General features: G+C 34.4%; 3 protein-coding genes across 3 annotated transcripts; 1 reads left to right on the top strand and 2 right to left on the bottom strand.

Annotated features, from left to right (window-relative positions):
• The first annotated feature begins 1,023 nt into the window (after nt 1-1,023).
• Nucleotides 1,024-4,488, top strand: LOC132098379 (DNA damage-regulated autophagy modulator protein 1-like). Its single transcript, XM_059504509.1, has 7 exons — nt 1,024-1,254; nt 1,858-1,925; nt 2,463-2,605; nt 2,889-3,066; nt 3,230-3,288; nt 3,390-3,482; nt 3,891-4,488. The coding sequence occupies exons 1-7, from the start codon at nt 1,124-1,126 to the stop codon at nt 3,933-3,935; spliced, it is 717 nt and encodes a 238-aa protein (XP_059360492.1). The 5' UTR covers nt 1,024-1,123; the 3' UTR covers nt 3,936-4,488.
• A 638-nt stretch (nt 4,489-5,126) lies between these two features.
• Nucleotides 5,127-7,576, bottom strand: LOC132098378 (WASH complex subunit 3-like). Its single transcript, XM_059504508.1, has 7 exons — nt 7,374-7,576; nt 7,177-7,275; nt 7,014-7,079; nt 6,514-6,636; nt 6,269-6,385; nt 5,722-5,786; nt 5,127-5,604 (listed from the first exon to the last, which is right to left on the bottom strand). The coding sequence occupies exons 1-7, from the start codon at nt 7,422-7,424 to the stop codon at nt 5,511-5,513; spliced, it is 615 nt and encodes a 204-aa protein (XP_059360491.1). The 5' UTR covers nt 7,425-7,576; the 3' UTR covers nt 5,127-5,510.
• A 410-nt stretch (nt 7,577-7,986) lies between these two features.
• On the bottom strand, nt 7,987-13,978 carry LOC132098947 (CWF19-like protein 1). Its single transcript, XM_059505261.1, has 14 exons — nt 13,830-13,978; nt 13,575-13,659; nt 13,405-13,489; nt 13,202-13,303; nt 12,326-12,540; nt 12,110-12,225; nt 11,944-12,028; nt 11,316-11,465; nt 10,716-10,845; nt 10,451-10,530; nt 10,084-10,293; nt 9,622-9,741; nt 8,713-8,810; nt 7,987-8,590 (listed from the first exon to the last, which is right to left on the bottom strand). Exons 1-13 carry the CDS (start codon nt 13,862-13,864, stop codon nt 8,760-8,762), a joined length of 1,464 nt encoding a protein of 487 aa, XP_059361244.1. The 5' UTR covers nt 13,865-13,978; the 3' UTR covers nt 7,987-8,590; nt 8,713-8,759.
• Nucleotides 13,979-16,421: the final 2,443 nt, after the last annotated feature.

The raw sequence follows: 16,421 nt of genomic DNA, 5'->3' as shown, positions 1-16,421 counted from the left end.
CAAAATATTTGTTTGTGACTTGATAGAAACTGATAGAACTTTATAGAACCATGTATGTGCATACATATGCAATATATAATAATGACTAAATAGAAATGTATCTCACCATCAGATAGATTGCTTACTTAACATAGGAATACCGTTTAATATTAAATACAAACTTATTATTTTAAAGCTATAAAGTCTTCGTTTTTTAAATGAAGAAATATGTATATATATATATATATATATATATATATATATATATATATATACTGTTTAAAATTATATTTTATATATATATATATATATATATATATATATATATATATATATATATACTGTTTAAAATTGTGTGTGTGGTATATTGAAATCAGTATTCGATGCAGGGGACAGGACACACTAGATGTCCTTTAAGAAGATAAGATAATATAATATAATATAATATAATATAATATAATATAATATAATATAATATAATATAATATAATAATTTTTATATTAAAGTGTAATATGTAATTTGTTTATTTAATATGATAAATTTTTATTGTAGACATATGCAACAAAAACACCCATGCAATTTTAAATTATATAAAAATATTTACAAAAAAATATTAATTAATCATATTTTTAACCCAAAGTCATATTAATGTATTGTAATGATGAGGCTGCACTTTTATTAATAATTTAATGCTCTTTTTGTTTTCACTTTTTCTGTGTTCAGCCGCCATTTAAAGACATCTTGGTCACAAATATATTGTAATGCCTGCTGTCAAAATTCATCTGAAAATATCTGACAAATACCTGAAATATAATTCATTACTTTGAGCATCATGACAAACTGCTTTAACGCGTTGCAACAACATAAAGTAGAAAGAGATTGATCTAAAATGTAATAATTTTAGATCAATCAAGAAAGAAAGAAAGAAGCTCTGTGTGTTCTTCACATGTGCTGGTGGTAATAGTTAGTGGTAAAACAATGAGGAAGAGAAAGATTCCCAGTGAACATGTGACACTATGGATACAGTTATAACGTCGAGTAATTGCTCATACAGTATGTGTTCAGTGAAGTGTCTGTGTCTCTGCAGTCCACTTTGCTTTTGTCTTCTTGAATGGTGATGCACCGGCTCAGCCCTCAGGAAAGATGTTTTGGTTCACGGAAGGAATGTGCTTTTTGCCAATGTTTTTGGTAATCTGGTCATTGAGTACGTTCATAATATCTTACATCATCGCAATAACTCTAAAAGATGTTGACGTTATCCTTCCTTACATCAGGTATGAAATGTCTTTTTACCTTGAGCTTTACCTTGAGTTGTAATTTGGCTACACACCTGGACTATACGAATAAACAACTCTGAAAATGGCATAAACCAGAAATACCTTATAAATTTATTATTAGTAGTAGTATTTATATAAAGCTGTTTTAAGAATCTGGGGGGGGGGGGGGTTGCAGACAGCTCGTTTAGTTTTGTTTTCTGCTTAAAAGATGAATTTTGGCTTGAGTTCAAAAACAGTATTAATTACAGGGAATACTAGATTTCTTAAAGAATATAATATAGCCTAATAATGCAATATAATGTGTGTAATATTAAGTAATATGTAATTATTGATTTAATATAAATATACATTATTTATACTTTACCGATAATAACATCATGCAATTGTTTAATTAAGTTTAATATTTAAAATATAATTTTTTTTTTAATTCTAACTAATAATATGTTTATATTATTAGTTAGTTTAAATTATTAGTTATAATAAGTCATATTAATGTATGGTAATGGTGAGTTTGCACTTTTATTAAGTGTCATTCAGTAAACTGTGGAACTTGTGTGTGCTTTTTAAATGTTAATGAATGTTGTGAATGTCTCTGAACAGTGATACAGGGGCCATTCAGCCAGAGAGCGGTGTGTTTGGATTCATGTCGACCATCGCTACCTTTGCAAGTATGATTAGCAACCAGCCATTTGATTTCAGTTTGATCTGATTTCCAGCTCATATTTTTAGACAGTGCAAATCCCCTCCAGCAGCTTCAGGAAAGTCCACAGTTATCTGTATGTCACAAACTATGGGAAATTGCACAACTTTCAATGGTTTTGACTTGTAAGAGGAACGCGGTGGGAATGTCTCATATGTTTTTTTCTTTAGTAACAATGGAATCACACTCATTCTGGTCTCACTTCTCTTTTTGCTGAAAACGAAAACTGATCTTTTTCCCATCCGTGACACAGCTGGAGTTCAGTGTTTTACAAACAGCACCACAGTCTGTGTAGAACTGCAAACAAAACCTCAAACAACTGCGGAAATGAAACTTAATTTCAAATCAAAGGTTACAGCGCAACAGTAATCATGGCAACTGTACTGAAATGCATTTTAACCTATATAAGCACTATTTTCAGTGCATTATCTTACTAGTATTGCATGAGTGAATATTGTTGCACAGCAATTTTAATCAATAACATGAATGGATATTTGTTTTCCAGCCTTTGCTACGATGTACGTTGAATATAAATTTGTGGAGAGAGTCCATGAGACAACCGGTGCCATGTCCCCACGTTTTAACAAGGTTTCTTTTGCTTTTGGCATCATCTCTTGTGTCGGCATGCTTTTGGTGGCTACATTTCAGGTATATCTTTCATTGCTCACTTTTTGACTCCATTTACTCAGCTTTATGTCATTGCAAATCTGTATGACTTTCTTTAGTGGAATACAAAAGAAGATATTTGGAAAAATGTCCTAGTGTGTTTTTGTCCATATAATGAAAGCAACTGCTTTGGACCCCACCGACTTTCATTAAACAGTCGAAAACAGCTCTTCAAAATATCAAAAAGAAAGAAAGTCATACAAGTTTGGAACGAAATGTGATAACCCTCTCTTTAATGGCAGTGGTGTATGATGTTGTGTTCTAGGAAACTACGATGAGGAAAACCCATGATGTGGGTGCTTCATTATTCTTCATATGTGGCAGTATATACGCTGTTATCCAAAGTGTGATATCGTACCGAGGTCATCCATATGGATGTTCCAAGTACACTTGCCATTTCCGTGCGTTCTTCGCTGGATTGGCTGTTCTAGCTGTATTACCCAGTATCCTTTCTAGGCATTACCAAAGTGTGCTATTGGCTGACATTCTGAATGTAGTTCTTCTGATGTAAATTTGCATCTGGTCTTCCGAATCAAGTGTTGTGATCACAGCATGCTGGTTTTACATTTCAGAACAAAACGAATTGTCTTTAACCCCTCTTTCCAGCAATTATTTGTTCAGTTGTTGTCGGAAAAAACAGCCTTCACTGGGACACCAATGATAAGGTACAATTCATGTCACTAACCAGACATTCCAGTTCTTAAATTGTAGTAAAATCTATTACTGAATGTTTAAAGTTGCTCGTCTTGTTTCTTTGCTTCTTAAGCACTACACAATTCATTTAGTGAGTACTGTGTGTGAATGGATCACTACTTTCAGTTTTGTCTTCTTCTTTTTAACATACATCAGAGAGTTCCAGGTGTGTATAAAGATTCATTAGACTTACACTATTATTCAAAAGTTTGGGGTCAGTGAAATTTAATAAAAAAATTACTGTTTTTAATAAATACTGTTCTTTTGAACTTTCTAATCATTAAAAAAACAACAACTGAAAACTTAATTTCAAATCATTTGATAGTGAAAACTTGAGTAATGGCTGCTGAAAATTCAACATCGCCATTACAGAAATAAAATACATTTGATAAAATATTCAAATAGTAAGCACTTATTTTAAATTGTTTCTACACATAATCACAGCCTTTGCAAGCAAAAACTTTCAAATTTTACCAACCCCAAAATGTTTCACATTATTTCAGATCATAATTATATTAATTCATATTCCTTATAGTGCCTCCAAGATAACCTTTCTTTTTATTTCTTTTCACAGCAATTCACACTGAAACTGACTGTTAATCTAATCGAGAATTCTTGACCATGACATCATGCCGTTACAGTATGTTTTGGTGTTTTTTTAAATTAATAGAATTGTATTTTTATACAACTTACTACATTTTCACTTTGAAAGATCTGCTAAAGTACCGTGTAATCATTTGCAGTGTATATTTTGTAGCTTGTATTTTGGTCTAGAAAGAGGGCATAAACATTTAATTGAAGAGTAATGTACTCTAACCAGTTGATGCCAAACAGTTTATAAAGCCGTTTGATAATGATTCTCAATTTACAAAGAATTAATGATTTACCAAGAGAAAATAGTTGAGCACATCCATATTCGCATGACTGTCAATCAATCTTCACTTTAATTATAGTTTGAAATTCTTGCATTGTTTATCATTCCAAACGTTCAGCGCAGCTGAAAGTGAGCAAATGTTGTGTTTTAATCTTGCACTTTATGAAGTGGAATGTCAAAATAAGTCCATTGTTTGCACAATGTGTCTGACTCTGTAATTGTGAAATAATAACACATGATGATGATGTGCATGACCAACGAGAAGTGATTGCTTTAATGTTTGTAATGATAGGAATAACAGTGTTCGCCCAGAGGTTGGGTGTTTTATAAATTATTATATATATTTAATTTAAAAAAGAACATTTGTAATGTTACCAAAGATTTCTATTACAGATAAATGCTGTTCTTTCCAACATTTTATTCACACACACAAAAGCAGCACACATTGATTTCTGAAGGATCTTGTTGGACTGAAGACTGGAGTAATGGCTTCTGTAAATTCAGCTTTGCATCACAGAAATAAACTACATTTTAAAATGCATTCTTATTGAAAACGTTTATATTAAATTGTAATATTTCACAGTATTGCTGTTTTACTGATTTTTATTATTTTTATATCAAATAAATGCAGCCTTGTTGATCGCAAGAGACTTATTAATTTTTTTTCAAATGGTAGTGTTTAGTGTTTAAAAGTTTTAAACTGAATTTAGACATAACTTTTAATAACAAGTTAGATTTGAAAAAGACAATATAAGCAAATCTGTAATGACGATGCAACACAATCAGTATTATTAGAAACTCCAAAAATCTAACAAATGGGGCTTTATTTCATTGTTTGTTATTACTATAACCGTGCTTCAAAGATTTGAATGTGATTTTGCAACTGAAGATGAATTTACAAAAATAAAAATCCATTAAAAATTTTTTATTCATGAACAGGTTTACAAGCCTGCTTGTGTCTATTTCATAAAGACACTCACTGGCATCTTTTTATTGTTATTAGATGTACATATTAGGCATCTAACATGTACATGTCAGGCAAGTGATGAGATATTTAATAACAATTCACATGAGAGTAGTAATTAAACAGACTTAAATGGACCAGTTATCATCACAATCACTAGCAATCTCACCGAGTGAGAAACCACTATAGATGACAAATATGCAGTCTCTGAGATGTGACACAACCTTAGTGCCACCACTAAGTGTCTGTCCTCTGTAAGGACATTCAAGTGCATTTACGCTGCTTTGAGATGAGCAGGGCTCATGACGGCCTACACAGACTAGTCCTACACAAAGCTCATTGGCTGTGAGAGCCAATCAGTCGCTGAAAGATGATTCGCTGCCTGAGCTGTCATCATCTTGCTCATCCAATCCTTTTTTGACACTATCTGGAACAGGTGCATCAGGGGTACTAAAGGGAGATTCAATGAATCCATTAGATACAATATAAACACTTCATTGTAACACAAATAGTGACTATACACATGCATAAATAGTGCATAATATTTTTACTGTCGTTAACACTTACTCAAGCAAACCGGGGTCCAAACCCTCCATTACCATCTTATTTTTAATGGCCATGACTGGAACACCCTGTGCAAAAGAGCAAAATATAGGCATATGCATATACTTTCCACATGCAAGTCATAAATAGGCAATATGTGAGTTTATTAGTGATTCCTTTCATTTTTAAGGAACAATTCACCCGAAAATGAAAAAGTGCTGAAAATGAACTCCCCTTCAGCCAATCCAAGCTTTAGATAGAGTTTGTTACTTCATAGTAAGACATAGCAAGTGACATAATGCTTGCTCAGCAATGGATCCTCTGCAGTGAATGGGTGCCGTCAGAATGAGAGTCCAAACAGCTGATAAAAACATCACAATAATCCACCGGCCCATCTTGTGAAGCGAAAAACTTCACCATTGGTGAGCAAGTGATGTAATGCAAAATTTCTCCAGATCTCTTTCCAATGAAGAAACGTGTTCATCTACATCTTAGATGGCCTGTGGATGAGTAACTTGTGAGCATATTTAAATTTTTGGGTGATCTGTCCCTTTAAGAGAAACACACATACCACTTGCACCATTTTCAGGTATCTGGCATATCGTGGGTCCTTGGCTACAGTAATCACATTTTCTGATGGGGCCTCTGCCTTTTGCTCCGGATGGGCCACTTGTGCTTGCTGCGATGCCTGAATGGATGATGAATGTATATTAATACAAAAAAACGAATACTGAAATAACTTCCTGTGGGTTTTAAATGCTTTAAAAGCAGTGGGATAAATGGATTATGACAATAACATCTCAGATGAACTGTTACCTCAACAGGAGGACCTAAAGAGGGGCCCGAGGCATCACTGCCCCCCGCTGCAGGGCCGTTTGTCTCTGTAGACCGTCTCACTCCTTCCACTGTCACTTCTTCCAAACCAGGTATAGAGGCCAGCTGCATGTTTATACACCATATTTTAATGAAATCAATCAGAATAAGACTAATAGTGTTTGCTTTATTTTGTAACTTTTTTTTATTCTCCTACTGCTAGTGCTGTATTTATTTATATGTAATTTGTATTATTTGATTTAAAATAATTTTTACAACTTTTTGTTTTTTGTTTGTTTTTATCCAATTTCTATTTGAATCTATTTTATTGAAATTTTCATTCAATTTAATAATTCATTTGTATTTAGTTTATTTCTATTTTAATATATTTTTTATTTTCAAAATTATCTTCTCATTTAATTTGGTTGAATTATACATATATCTGATTTTTTTTGTTTTTTTTTTACTCCAAACATTTCCACTGAATGAGAGTCTTGAGTTACCTTTGCTTCCAAGATGCTCAGTGTGGTCTCAATCTGCTGGATTCGTAGTGATACTGTTGCTAGTTTCTGCAAAAACCAATTTCATCAGGCCACTGACTGTCACTTTCAGGAAATGTTTATGTTAAGGAGAAGAGGGGAATGATGTGTTGACAGGTGAACATACCTCCTCACATACTGTGGAAAACCGATTCAGGAACCTGACGGTGTGGACGATGAACTGATTGAGGAAAGCTATGATTCTTCGCTGCTGAATGGCTGGAACCTTAAGAAAGAAAGTATAATGATTACTATTGTGTAGCCTATGTATGTCAGACGATCATGTGAGCAGCACTTGATGCTGCAATGTTAAACTTAAGTTACCTTTGTAAGATCTACTCCCGACCCCACAATGGGTAATCCGTCCTCATCCATGTCGACAGCTCGTTTGCGTTTTAACTGGAATTGAGACACAGGTTTCTACGATTTAAATGTAACAAATGAGTCGGGAACTCGGTACAAATGCATCGTTGTGGAAAAAAAAACTCTTCACGTGACTTCATCGCGACCTCCAGCATTTCCGCGATACATAACAAAAGTCCCCAACCCCTGAAACTAGTCATATGAAAATACATTTTGTATATTTCACGTATAAATAATTGTATTCAATTTATTAGTATTTAACCTGTGTTTACATTGTTGTTTGTGGAAAAAAAACCGACTTAAAAAATAAATTAACTTCCACGTTATCATAATAAAGGCCACAAAAAATATAGATTTTATCCGAGAGCACGTTTCTTCTAAGTCGTTTTTGTGATGTTTATAAATAATACGTAGTAGTTAGATTACATACAAGTCCTACAATTTATAATTATTAACTAACTACTTATAATTATATACTTATTAAACACCTAAAACGATTTAACTGCCATCAATAAGACATTACCTTAGTTTTAACTTAAATATTTTTAGCAAGTAATGACACGCACACGGCCTATTTCTGCTTTCTTTTAAAGAGTAATGAATATTTATTGTATCCTTATATTAAAACGGATATTCAACAATCCATAATTACTAGTTAATTTCTATAACTATTTTGTATCAAGTGTCTTCTTTTGGTAGTTTGTGTACTCTAGCACAAACATCAGTAAAATCCCAAAAGCAGATCAACACCAGTAGAGGTCATACACCACGCTAGTTACTACAAAAGAGAAACAGATTTGACAAATCTGAAAAATGTAAATGTTTAATTATGAAGCATAAAATTCCACATATAACAGATGAGATGAATCACCAAAAACAGTCATCTTTTAAAAGACCACTGTGACAAAAGCCGTTTCCTGTTTGCAAGTGAAAGGAAGAGGAAAGTTTATATGGTGCAAAATTAAAAAGGATAAAATAAGCAGTTGACTTCATTAACATGAAGGGATTAAGTCAGATGCATCTGAAATGTTGCTCAGTCATCAATTGCGAAGTCGAAGGGCTCAAAGTCAGAGCGCATTTGTTTGGCCTGATCGTCTTCCTCTTCTTTTGTACATTTACACTCCCTCCAGTCAGCACGCATAGGGATGTTCAACAGCGCCTCGCTCGCCAACACTTCCCTGAAGCCAAACACATACATACAGAATGTACAGGTGGTTATGCAAAGAAAGTATTTACTCAGGTCATACTCATTCAAATAATCATAACTCACATTGACGAACAGTGTCTGTTGAACAATTACCTGCCAAACTGCAAAGGGAAGTTTTTCTTGATACGATAAAACAGCTTCTAGCCTGTATCCAGCTCCACATAAAAGTAGGGCGTTCCTGGAGGAGCAATCTGTAATGGGACATATCACAGTTAGACACAGTGCCTCTTTACACAAAACAGATCCAGGTCCCTTGTTCTCTCCTTAACTTCATAGATAATATAACATAGCTCAGGATATAAGAGAGTGAAAATTTATGTATTCGCAAACAGCACCTAACAAGAACGCACAAAAACAAATAAATAATTTTTGAATTCTATTTAGACTACATACAGATGTGATTTCAAGATGGCTTGTAAACTTTGCACTTGTCTTTACTGTTTAGACTACAAGAACAGCGAACTAAACTGAGTGGACTCAAATATGCCAATAACTGTATATACAATTACTTTTTTATTACATTATAAGTATCAAATTATATTAGCAGTATATATAAAAAAAACAAAAAACTGATTAAACAATGTAAACGATATAACAAATTATGATAATAACATTGTAATTAAATAATAATTAAATTATTATTAATAATAACTAAATAATGTTAACTTATAAAATAATAATAAAACAAATTATTTAGTGTATAGAATGCATACAATTAATAACAACAAATTATGACAGTATAATATAACAAAAAATAATTGATATACTGTATTAAATAACATCATTATATTAACTGAATACATTAGATAAAATGTATATAATAACTAAATTATATTACCACTATAAGAAAAATAAAATTTATATAATATTCTAAAGTAGTAGTAAATTATCATATTAAAAGCATATTTATAATAATTAAACATACATGAGCACAAAGCTGGAAGTCCCAGGAAAAAATTATGTAATTGTTTTCAGTCTGAGATGGACACTGATAGATCGTACCTGTTTGAGGTCTGTATGAGCTGGAATCTCCATCAGCTCCATCTGCTGCTCTTCAGCTTGAGTCATGAACGCCTCCTTGATGTCTTCTGTACTGCACTTCTCCATGGGCACCGGCACTACCTGAGGACCACCAAAGTAAACCCTGTTATGCATGGTTTTCACACAAGGAGGGCTTTTGGAAATCCCCTATTTGGTCATCACTGGGAACACGTCCCTCAGAAATGGTTATTCCTCAGCGCAGACAGACGGTCTATCCGCTCAGACTTAAACTGATGAAATGATGTTGAAATCTGTGATTGGTGGAGGGCTGGGCATCTGTCACACTCTCCACACTGCTGTGAGTTTACCAGACTCTCTTTTTCATATATGTGGTGCTGTTTAGACTGACCTGGGATCTGTACAGGTCAGTCCTGTCAGACAGACACCACAATCTCAATATGAATGACAATATTTGGTCTGGACCTGTAGTTGAAGGTGCTGGCTACGGTAGTTCCTCTCAAACATGATGCACCGCTGGGCTCTGCTTTTACAGAACTTCTTGACAGCACTCTTGTATTTCTCCATCTCTTCGACCACCTCCGAAGCCAAATCCACCACTGACTGGTAATGTCCGATGGGCAGCAGGAGAACATGGTCGGGAGTGAGACCACCCTTAGCGAGAGCCATGTAACACTGGAGATAATAGAATAGTTACATTAATGCATATCGAAAAACAACAACAGATGATGTATCGATGTGACCAATAATTTATTGGTTGATCTAATCTTATGTTCTTATGATGTATTCTAAAGAAATACTGGGCTGCAGAAAACATATTTTGTGGACTCACATGTGTTCCAATGCTTATGACCAAGTGCTTCTCGACTTCTGGACTTGCGAGGCAGAACCAACAGGGTCCGGTGGGCTGTGCTGTAATGAGACACGAAAACAAGGTCTGTGTCAAGAGCAGCATGCAAAATTAAATTCAAATCCTCCCCAAAATCAGGCCAGAAATAAGTTTGGCTGAATATTTCTACATAATGTGATAAAAAATAGTCAGTTTGATCCATTAGATCAGTGGAAGGAGCAGAGAGATTGCAGGTCAATGGACTCACGGGGTCTTTTGGGCTGTTTGGGGTAATTAGGTCTGTCTCCATCTGTTTGCCTCTTCCTGCCATGCTGACGTTGCTGGTGCTGTGGCTTCTTTTGGCCAAGATCAAAAAAGAACTGGGATACCGGTTCCTCCTAAACAAAAAGGAGAAGTTCAAATGATTTGGGGTCAATAAGATCCTTTTTTTATTATTAAAAAGGATGCACTGAAATATTCAAAAGTGACAGTAAAGACAATCATAATGTTACAAAAGATTTCATTTCAAATCAAAAGTTCTTTTGAGCTTTCAATTCAGCAAAAAATCCTGAAAAAATGTATCATGCATTTCCACAAAAAATGATGATAAATGTTTTCTGAGCAGCAAATCAGAATGATTTCTGAAGGATCATGTGGCACTGAAGTAACAGCTGCTGAAAATTCAACTATGGAAATCAAAGGAATAAATTACATTTTATAATATATTCTTCTAGAAAATAATTAAATTCAAATAATGTTTCACAAAATTGCTTTATTATTGATTAATTAAATGCAGCCTTGGTGAACAGGATTTCTTTTAAAACTGGCGTACTAACTCTATTTGTAATTAAAAACTGTCCACACAAACCTCCGCGCCTGTCATAGAGGGTGGCGGTTTTTCATTCCTCCCATCTTTCATAGCTTTCCTGTAGGGACTTTCTGTGACATCCTGAGGCTGCTTGACTAACTCTGCGGGGTCCATGTTTTTCATCGAGACGATGTTGAATGCATACAAATACTATGAGAGAAGATCAATTAAAATTCTGCATTAAGCATTATGTTATGCACTGATATTAAAATTATGGACAGTTATTAGTTTCATGTTAAGTCTGATATTAAAATTCTATTTTGTCTCAAATTTAACAATGAAACACTAAAAACTCAAATCGATGCTACAAGTGAATTCGGTTATCATAAAATTACAGCATGCAATATGAAATACAGATGTATTTTATTATTACAGATGAATAATAACTGTGTTAATTATTGTTTTTAAATATTAACTTTTAGCAATGCCATTACTGTTAACTAAAACAAAACATGTAATAGACCTGAAATAAAATATAGCAACTAACTGAAAATAACTTCTAAAAAAATAAAAAATTAATAAAGGCAATTAATACCATAACCAAAACTAATACAGCTGACAGAAACACAAAATTACAGCACAATAACAAAATTAGTAAAACTTTACCAAAAACAAAACAAAAGCAAACCTTCTTCTTGGCAGGATTGTTGACTGTTGCCAGGGCGATGAATCTACTGACATGCTGAGCATTCTCTTGAAGGACCACATGATTCCTACAAATTTATACACTTTTTTTTTTAAAAGTCAAATATCTTCTGAAAAGCGAAACATATCCTGATGCTGTAGCACCAGACCTGTAAGGCAGCCTCTCGTAATGGACCGCTTCCAGTCCCGCAAAATGGTAACGGGGCTTCAGTTTGTCAGCGAGATCTGCGATGGACGAAACCCCACAAAACTTTGTGTCATTTTCCTACAAAAAGCCAAGAAAGTAAATGACCCTTGAGCACACATTCAGGAAATAACTGCAAAACTGATTCAAATGAATTAAAGGAGCATAAGAAAGCACTGACGGGACTGTTTCCATACTGCCATACGCCTCGAGGCCACTGGGACGTCAGGAGAATGTCCACTCCTCGAAATTTGGAGTTAGACAGCAGTGGGGACGCCAGGGCAATGATATCTTTAGAGGTGAAGCAGTTTAAGGGAGCAGGTTCCTGCTGAGATTCTCTGCCACTGACATAAGCAATCTGAAGCCCCGATGCCCCAGTGAAAATGCCTCTTCGACCTGCGCAAAAAAAGCATACTTTTTTTTTTTTTTTACAAAAAAAATGGCAGTTTAATTTTTAAGCATTACACCATCCTGTACCATATTTGCTGAATGAAATCCCATCCTTGCTTCTTACTAATTTAGGGATGCTGACAGGAAAAATAGTGCCCCTTTTCGCTCTAGCACGTCACACGCTCACATTTCGGCAACCATTTGCAAGGTGAAGCAAGAACCAGAACCACCTCCACAAAGACTTTCAAAATTATGAAAGTTTTTCTGCCTAATCCTGATTTTAAAATTAGAATTATGGCCAATGACAGAACAATATGCAAATATTACCCAGATGTTTTTGCTACATCTGTGAGTGTTTTATTACACCCAAACGGCGACAGAAAATGCTAGATTTTTGTAATAAATGTATGTTTATGTAAAGTTGAATACACTCAGTGGAGTATTTGACATTTTTTTCACTGCTTTACGGATTTTTCCTTTACAGAAGTTAAATAATAGATTCTGAATGTAACTTATTACTTATTATATACTTATTATATATACACACACACACACACATATATATATATATATATATATATATATATATATATATATATATATATATACACACAAAATTACAAAGACATACATCTTCTAAAGCTGTTAGGTTACAGATCAATCTTACCCAAACATGTGATGTTTTCTGCCAGCTCGCAGCCATCAGAGTTTGGGAGATACTTCACAGTCTTTTGGCTGGCTGCGCCGAGGACATATGTGTGAATGGGTGCTGGGGAATAGAGAGATCACAGTTTAATTCAGAACAGTGATTAGTGGGATGAATTAATGAATAAACAAACAAACAAACCTAAAAGGAAACCTTAATGTTACCCTTTTTTGCACCAGATTTGTATGCTTCCCATTCTGCCTCAGCGTCAGGAGAAGTTCCAAAGAACTCACCAACACACAGCAACAACTGAAAAACAACGTTATCAACTTACACCCACAACTCTCTTTTTATGCTTATCGCTTTAAAAGAAGAGCTCCACGTGCAGACTCACATCAAACTGCCTGCTCTTTTTCTGAATGGCGTTCACCCGGTTGAATAAGGCATTTATTCTTCCTTCAACGTCGCCACATGCGAGCCTGAGAGGGAATGAAATATAAAAACAGCGTGGACACACAAAAACACACGCGAGTCTTTTACCCGCACACTTCTATCGGTTCTGTTTATCATGACTGTGTAAATCACTGATTAACACAAGAGCCAACCAACATTCACGTGTCCTTTTTTTTAACCCAAAAGCAAAACTTACACACGTAAAGGCTTGTCTTCCATACCGAATAACATATAAATGTTCTTAAAAATCTTAAAATTAACGTTTCTTGTGTCTGGTGTATATATTTGTGCGTCGATCAAATAAACCCTGTCGGAACAGAGAGTAAATGATTTCGGCCGCCTACTTATGAAATATACACCTTAAGGTAAAACCTTATGTTTTTTTTTTTTTTTTGGTGCTACAAATTATTAAATAAATTAGAGTAAATACCATATATAAAGTATAGAATTTATAAACGTGTTAAAATATATTACATACCTAAAATAACATTAAGTTTCTCTCTGGAGCAAATACAAGAGTGACACAGTAAATTGTATTAAACGCCTCAAGGATGTGCGCATTATTTGCAATGTTATTGCTTCATAGCTTAATATTATCAGTTCAATTAAACATTTATATCTGTCACACTGTTCAATCTTTGGGGGTCTGAAGAAGACTGCAGACTGCTGGGGAACAAAGATTTTGTTGTTGCGAGCCCAGCCCACTGATCTATATATATATAACTGTACTATATTATAGTTCAATGGCCCAGCCAGATCTGAAATGGCAAGTTTTACTAGAGGTTTTCAACAAAGGTTTACTAGATCGGAATGATCGACCAACACAAAAAACCTGGAGGAGACATTTTCAACCTGCAGAGAACCATCTAATTCCAATGCATGTACAGTAGGCTACCTTAACGATATAGGCCTATAACATGATGACCTATACAGATTTACTATTACTAATATACAGATGCACAAGGGAAGGCTTCAGATTTATAGAGCCTGCAGATTATACACTTTAAACACTAAACTTGCATAAGCTGATTAAACAACTTAATATTTCAGTGTTGGGAAGGTTACTTTGGAAATGTAATAGGTTACAGATTACAAGTTACCCTATTTAAAATGTAATAGTAGTGTAACTTTTTTAATTACTTTAATAAAGTAATGTAACTAATTACTTTTGAGTACATTTTGATTACTTTTATAAATTTCTAATGAATGTTAATTTGCAACTGTTAATCATCTTCAACCATTTTACACCATGCAGGTTTAACCTTACAGTAGTGCTCAATACTGTCAGACTTTCACCATCCTTCATCACTTAAATTAAGATGATCACATTTGAACACATCCACCACACAATCAGACTTTATTTAGAGATTGATCTGAAGTTCAAAGCAGATTTAAAATCAAAATAAATAGTTTATAGATACTGTTTTTGAAACCAAATCTTTGCATAACTACAGGCATCTAACTGCATCTAACAATGGTTTGGAGAAAAATAGTTAATAAAAAAATAAAAGCATATACATCAACTCAAATACGGTTATCTAATAAGCATGTGTACTATTTTGTGTACTAAACTCCTGAAACATTGGTGTCTTTTTGAAACACTGCTGTCTCTTTGTATATGATATGATGATAGTTTCTCAAAATAAGTAAAAAATGCTCATGAAGTGACTGTTCTAGAGATTAATTTCCATGAGGGGCGGACTGGGGAAAAAAATAGGCTGGGAAATCTCACACTCATACACCCACAACCCATTCTGAAACATGGACAACCCTTTTTTTTTTTTTTGGACCTGACATGAAAAAGATTTGAATCCTTAGGTTGGGGGACTTGCAACGTAGTTAAGAGTTCTCTCCTTGAACTGCACCTTCACTTCCATTATCCATCCATCTCTCTCATGACTTTAATACTGAAGATTTTTATTTGACTTTTACCATGTTTTGTAAGTGCAATTTTGTTTTTTTGGCAAATGAATTACCACTTGTATTTATTTTTACTACAAATTCCATAATTAAACCACGGTTAGTGCCATACCATAGACTATATTAATTTTCCTAAGGGTTGTGTTTTTGTATCCACTAGCTCCCCCTAAACCTATGATAAAATATGATGATTTGTCTGCTAACTTACTACTGTAACATTACAAAAGATAATAATGACGTCGTTTATACAGTATTTTGAGTGATTGCGAGCAGTGTGCTGCTGCTGCTTGACTAAGTAAACAAAGACAAAACTACATTAGCATATTTACAGATGAAACTGACCTGCACCTGAAACCCTGAACAGAAGTGTCGCTTCTCTGCTCCAGCTGTGCGCTTACACAGTTCACTCCGGTCTCTCTCTCGCATTGATTACTCGGAGTCTGATCCAAACCGTTCGGCGGAGGCGCGGAGAGCGCGCGAGCCAACCATTGCCAGTCACGACTAACCGATTCATGATTTATTAGAGATTTAATTATCGAATGGCGGATTCGGAAATAATCGCTTTAGTATATTCGGCCTGCAATTATACGATAACAATATTAAAGTAGAAGGCCAAATCGTCTGCCAGGCCACCGGGAATAGTCCCGGTTCTCCCGATGTCCAGTCAGCGCCTGATTTCCACAGACACGCAGAACGTGCAGGATTCATTTTCAGTCTTTTTGCGGTTTAATATTCACAGACATCAGTCCATATCGGGTTTTGATTCAAGTGTACTGACCTACTTTTGATTTATTCGTCCAAAATGTGGCATATTGCGTCATTATAGGCTGAATTCCATTTTTATGACTGGATTCTACGAATGTGTTTT

This window comes from Carassius carassius, chromosome 22 (assembly GCF_963082965.1).
Source record: "Carassius carassius chromosome 22, fCarCar2.1, whole genome shotgun sequence".
Taxonomy (NCBI): Eukaryota; Metazoa; Chordata; class Actinopteri; order Cypriniformes; family Cyprinidae; genus Carassius; species Carassius carassius.
The sequence above is the reverse complement of the archived record's forward strand: the minus strand, read 5'-3'. Positions and strand labels throughout refer to the sequence as shown.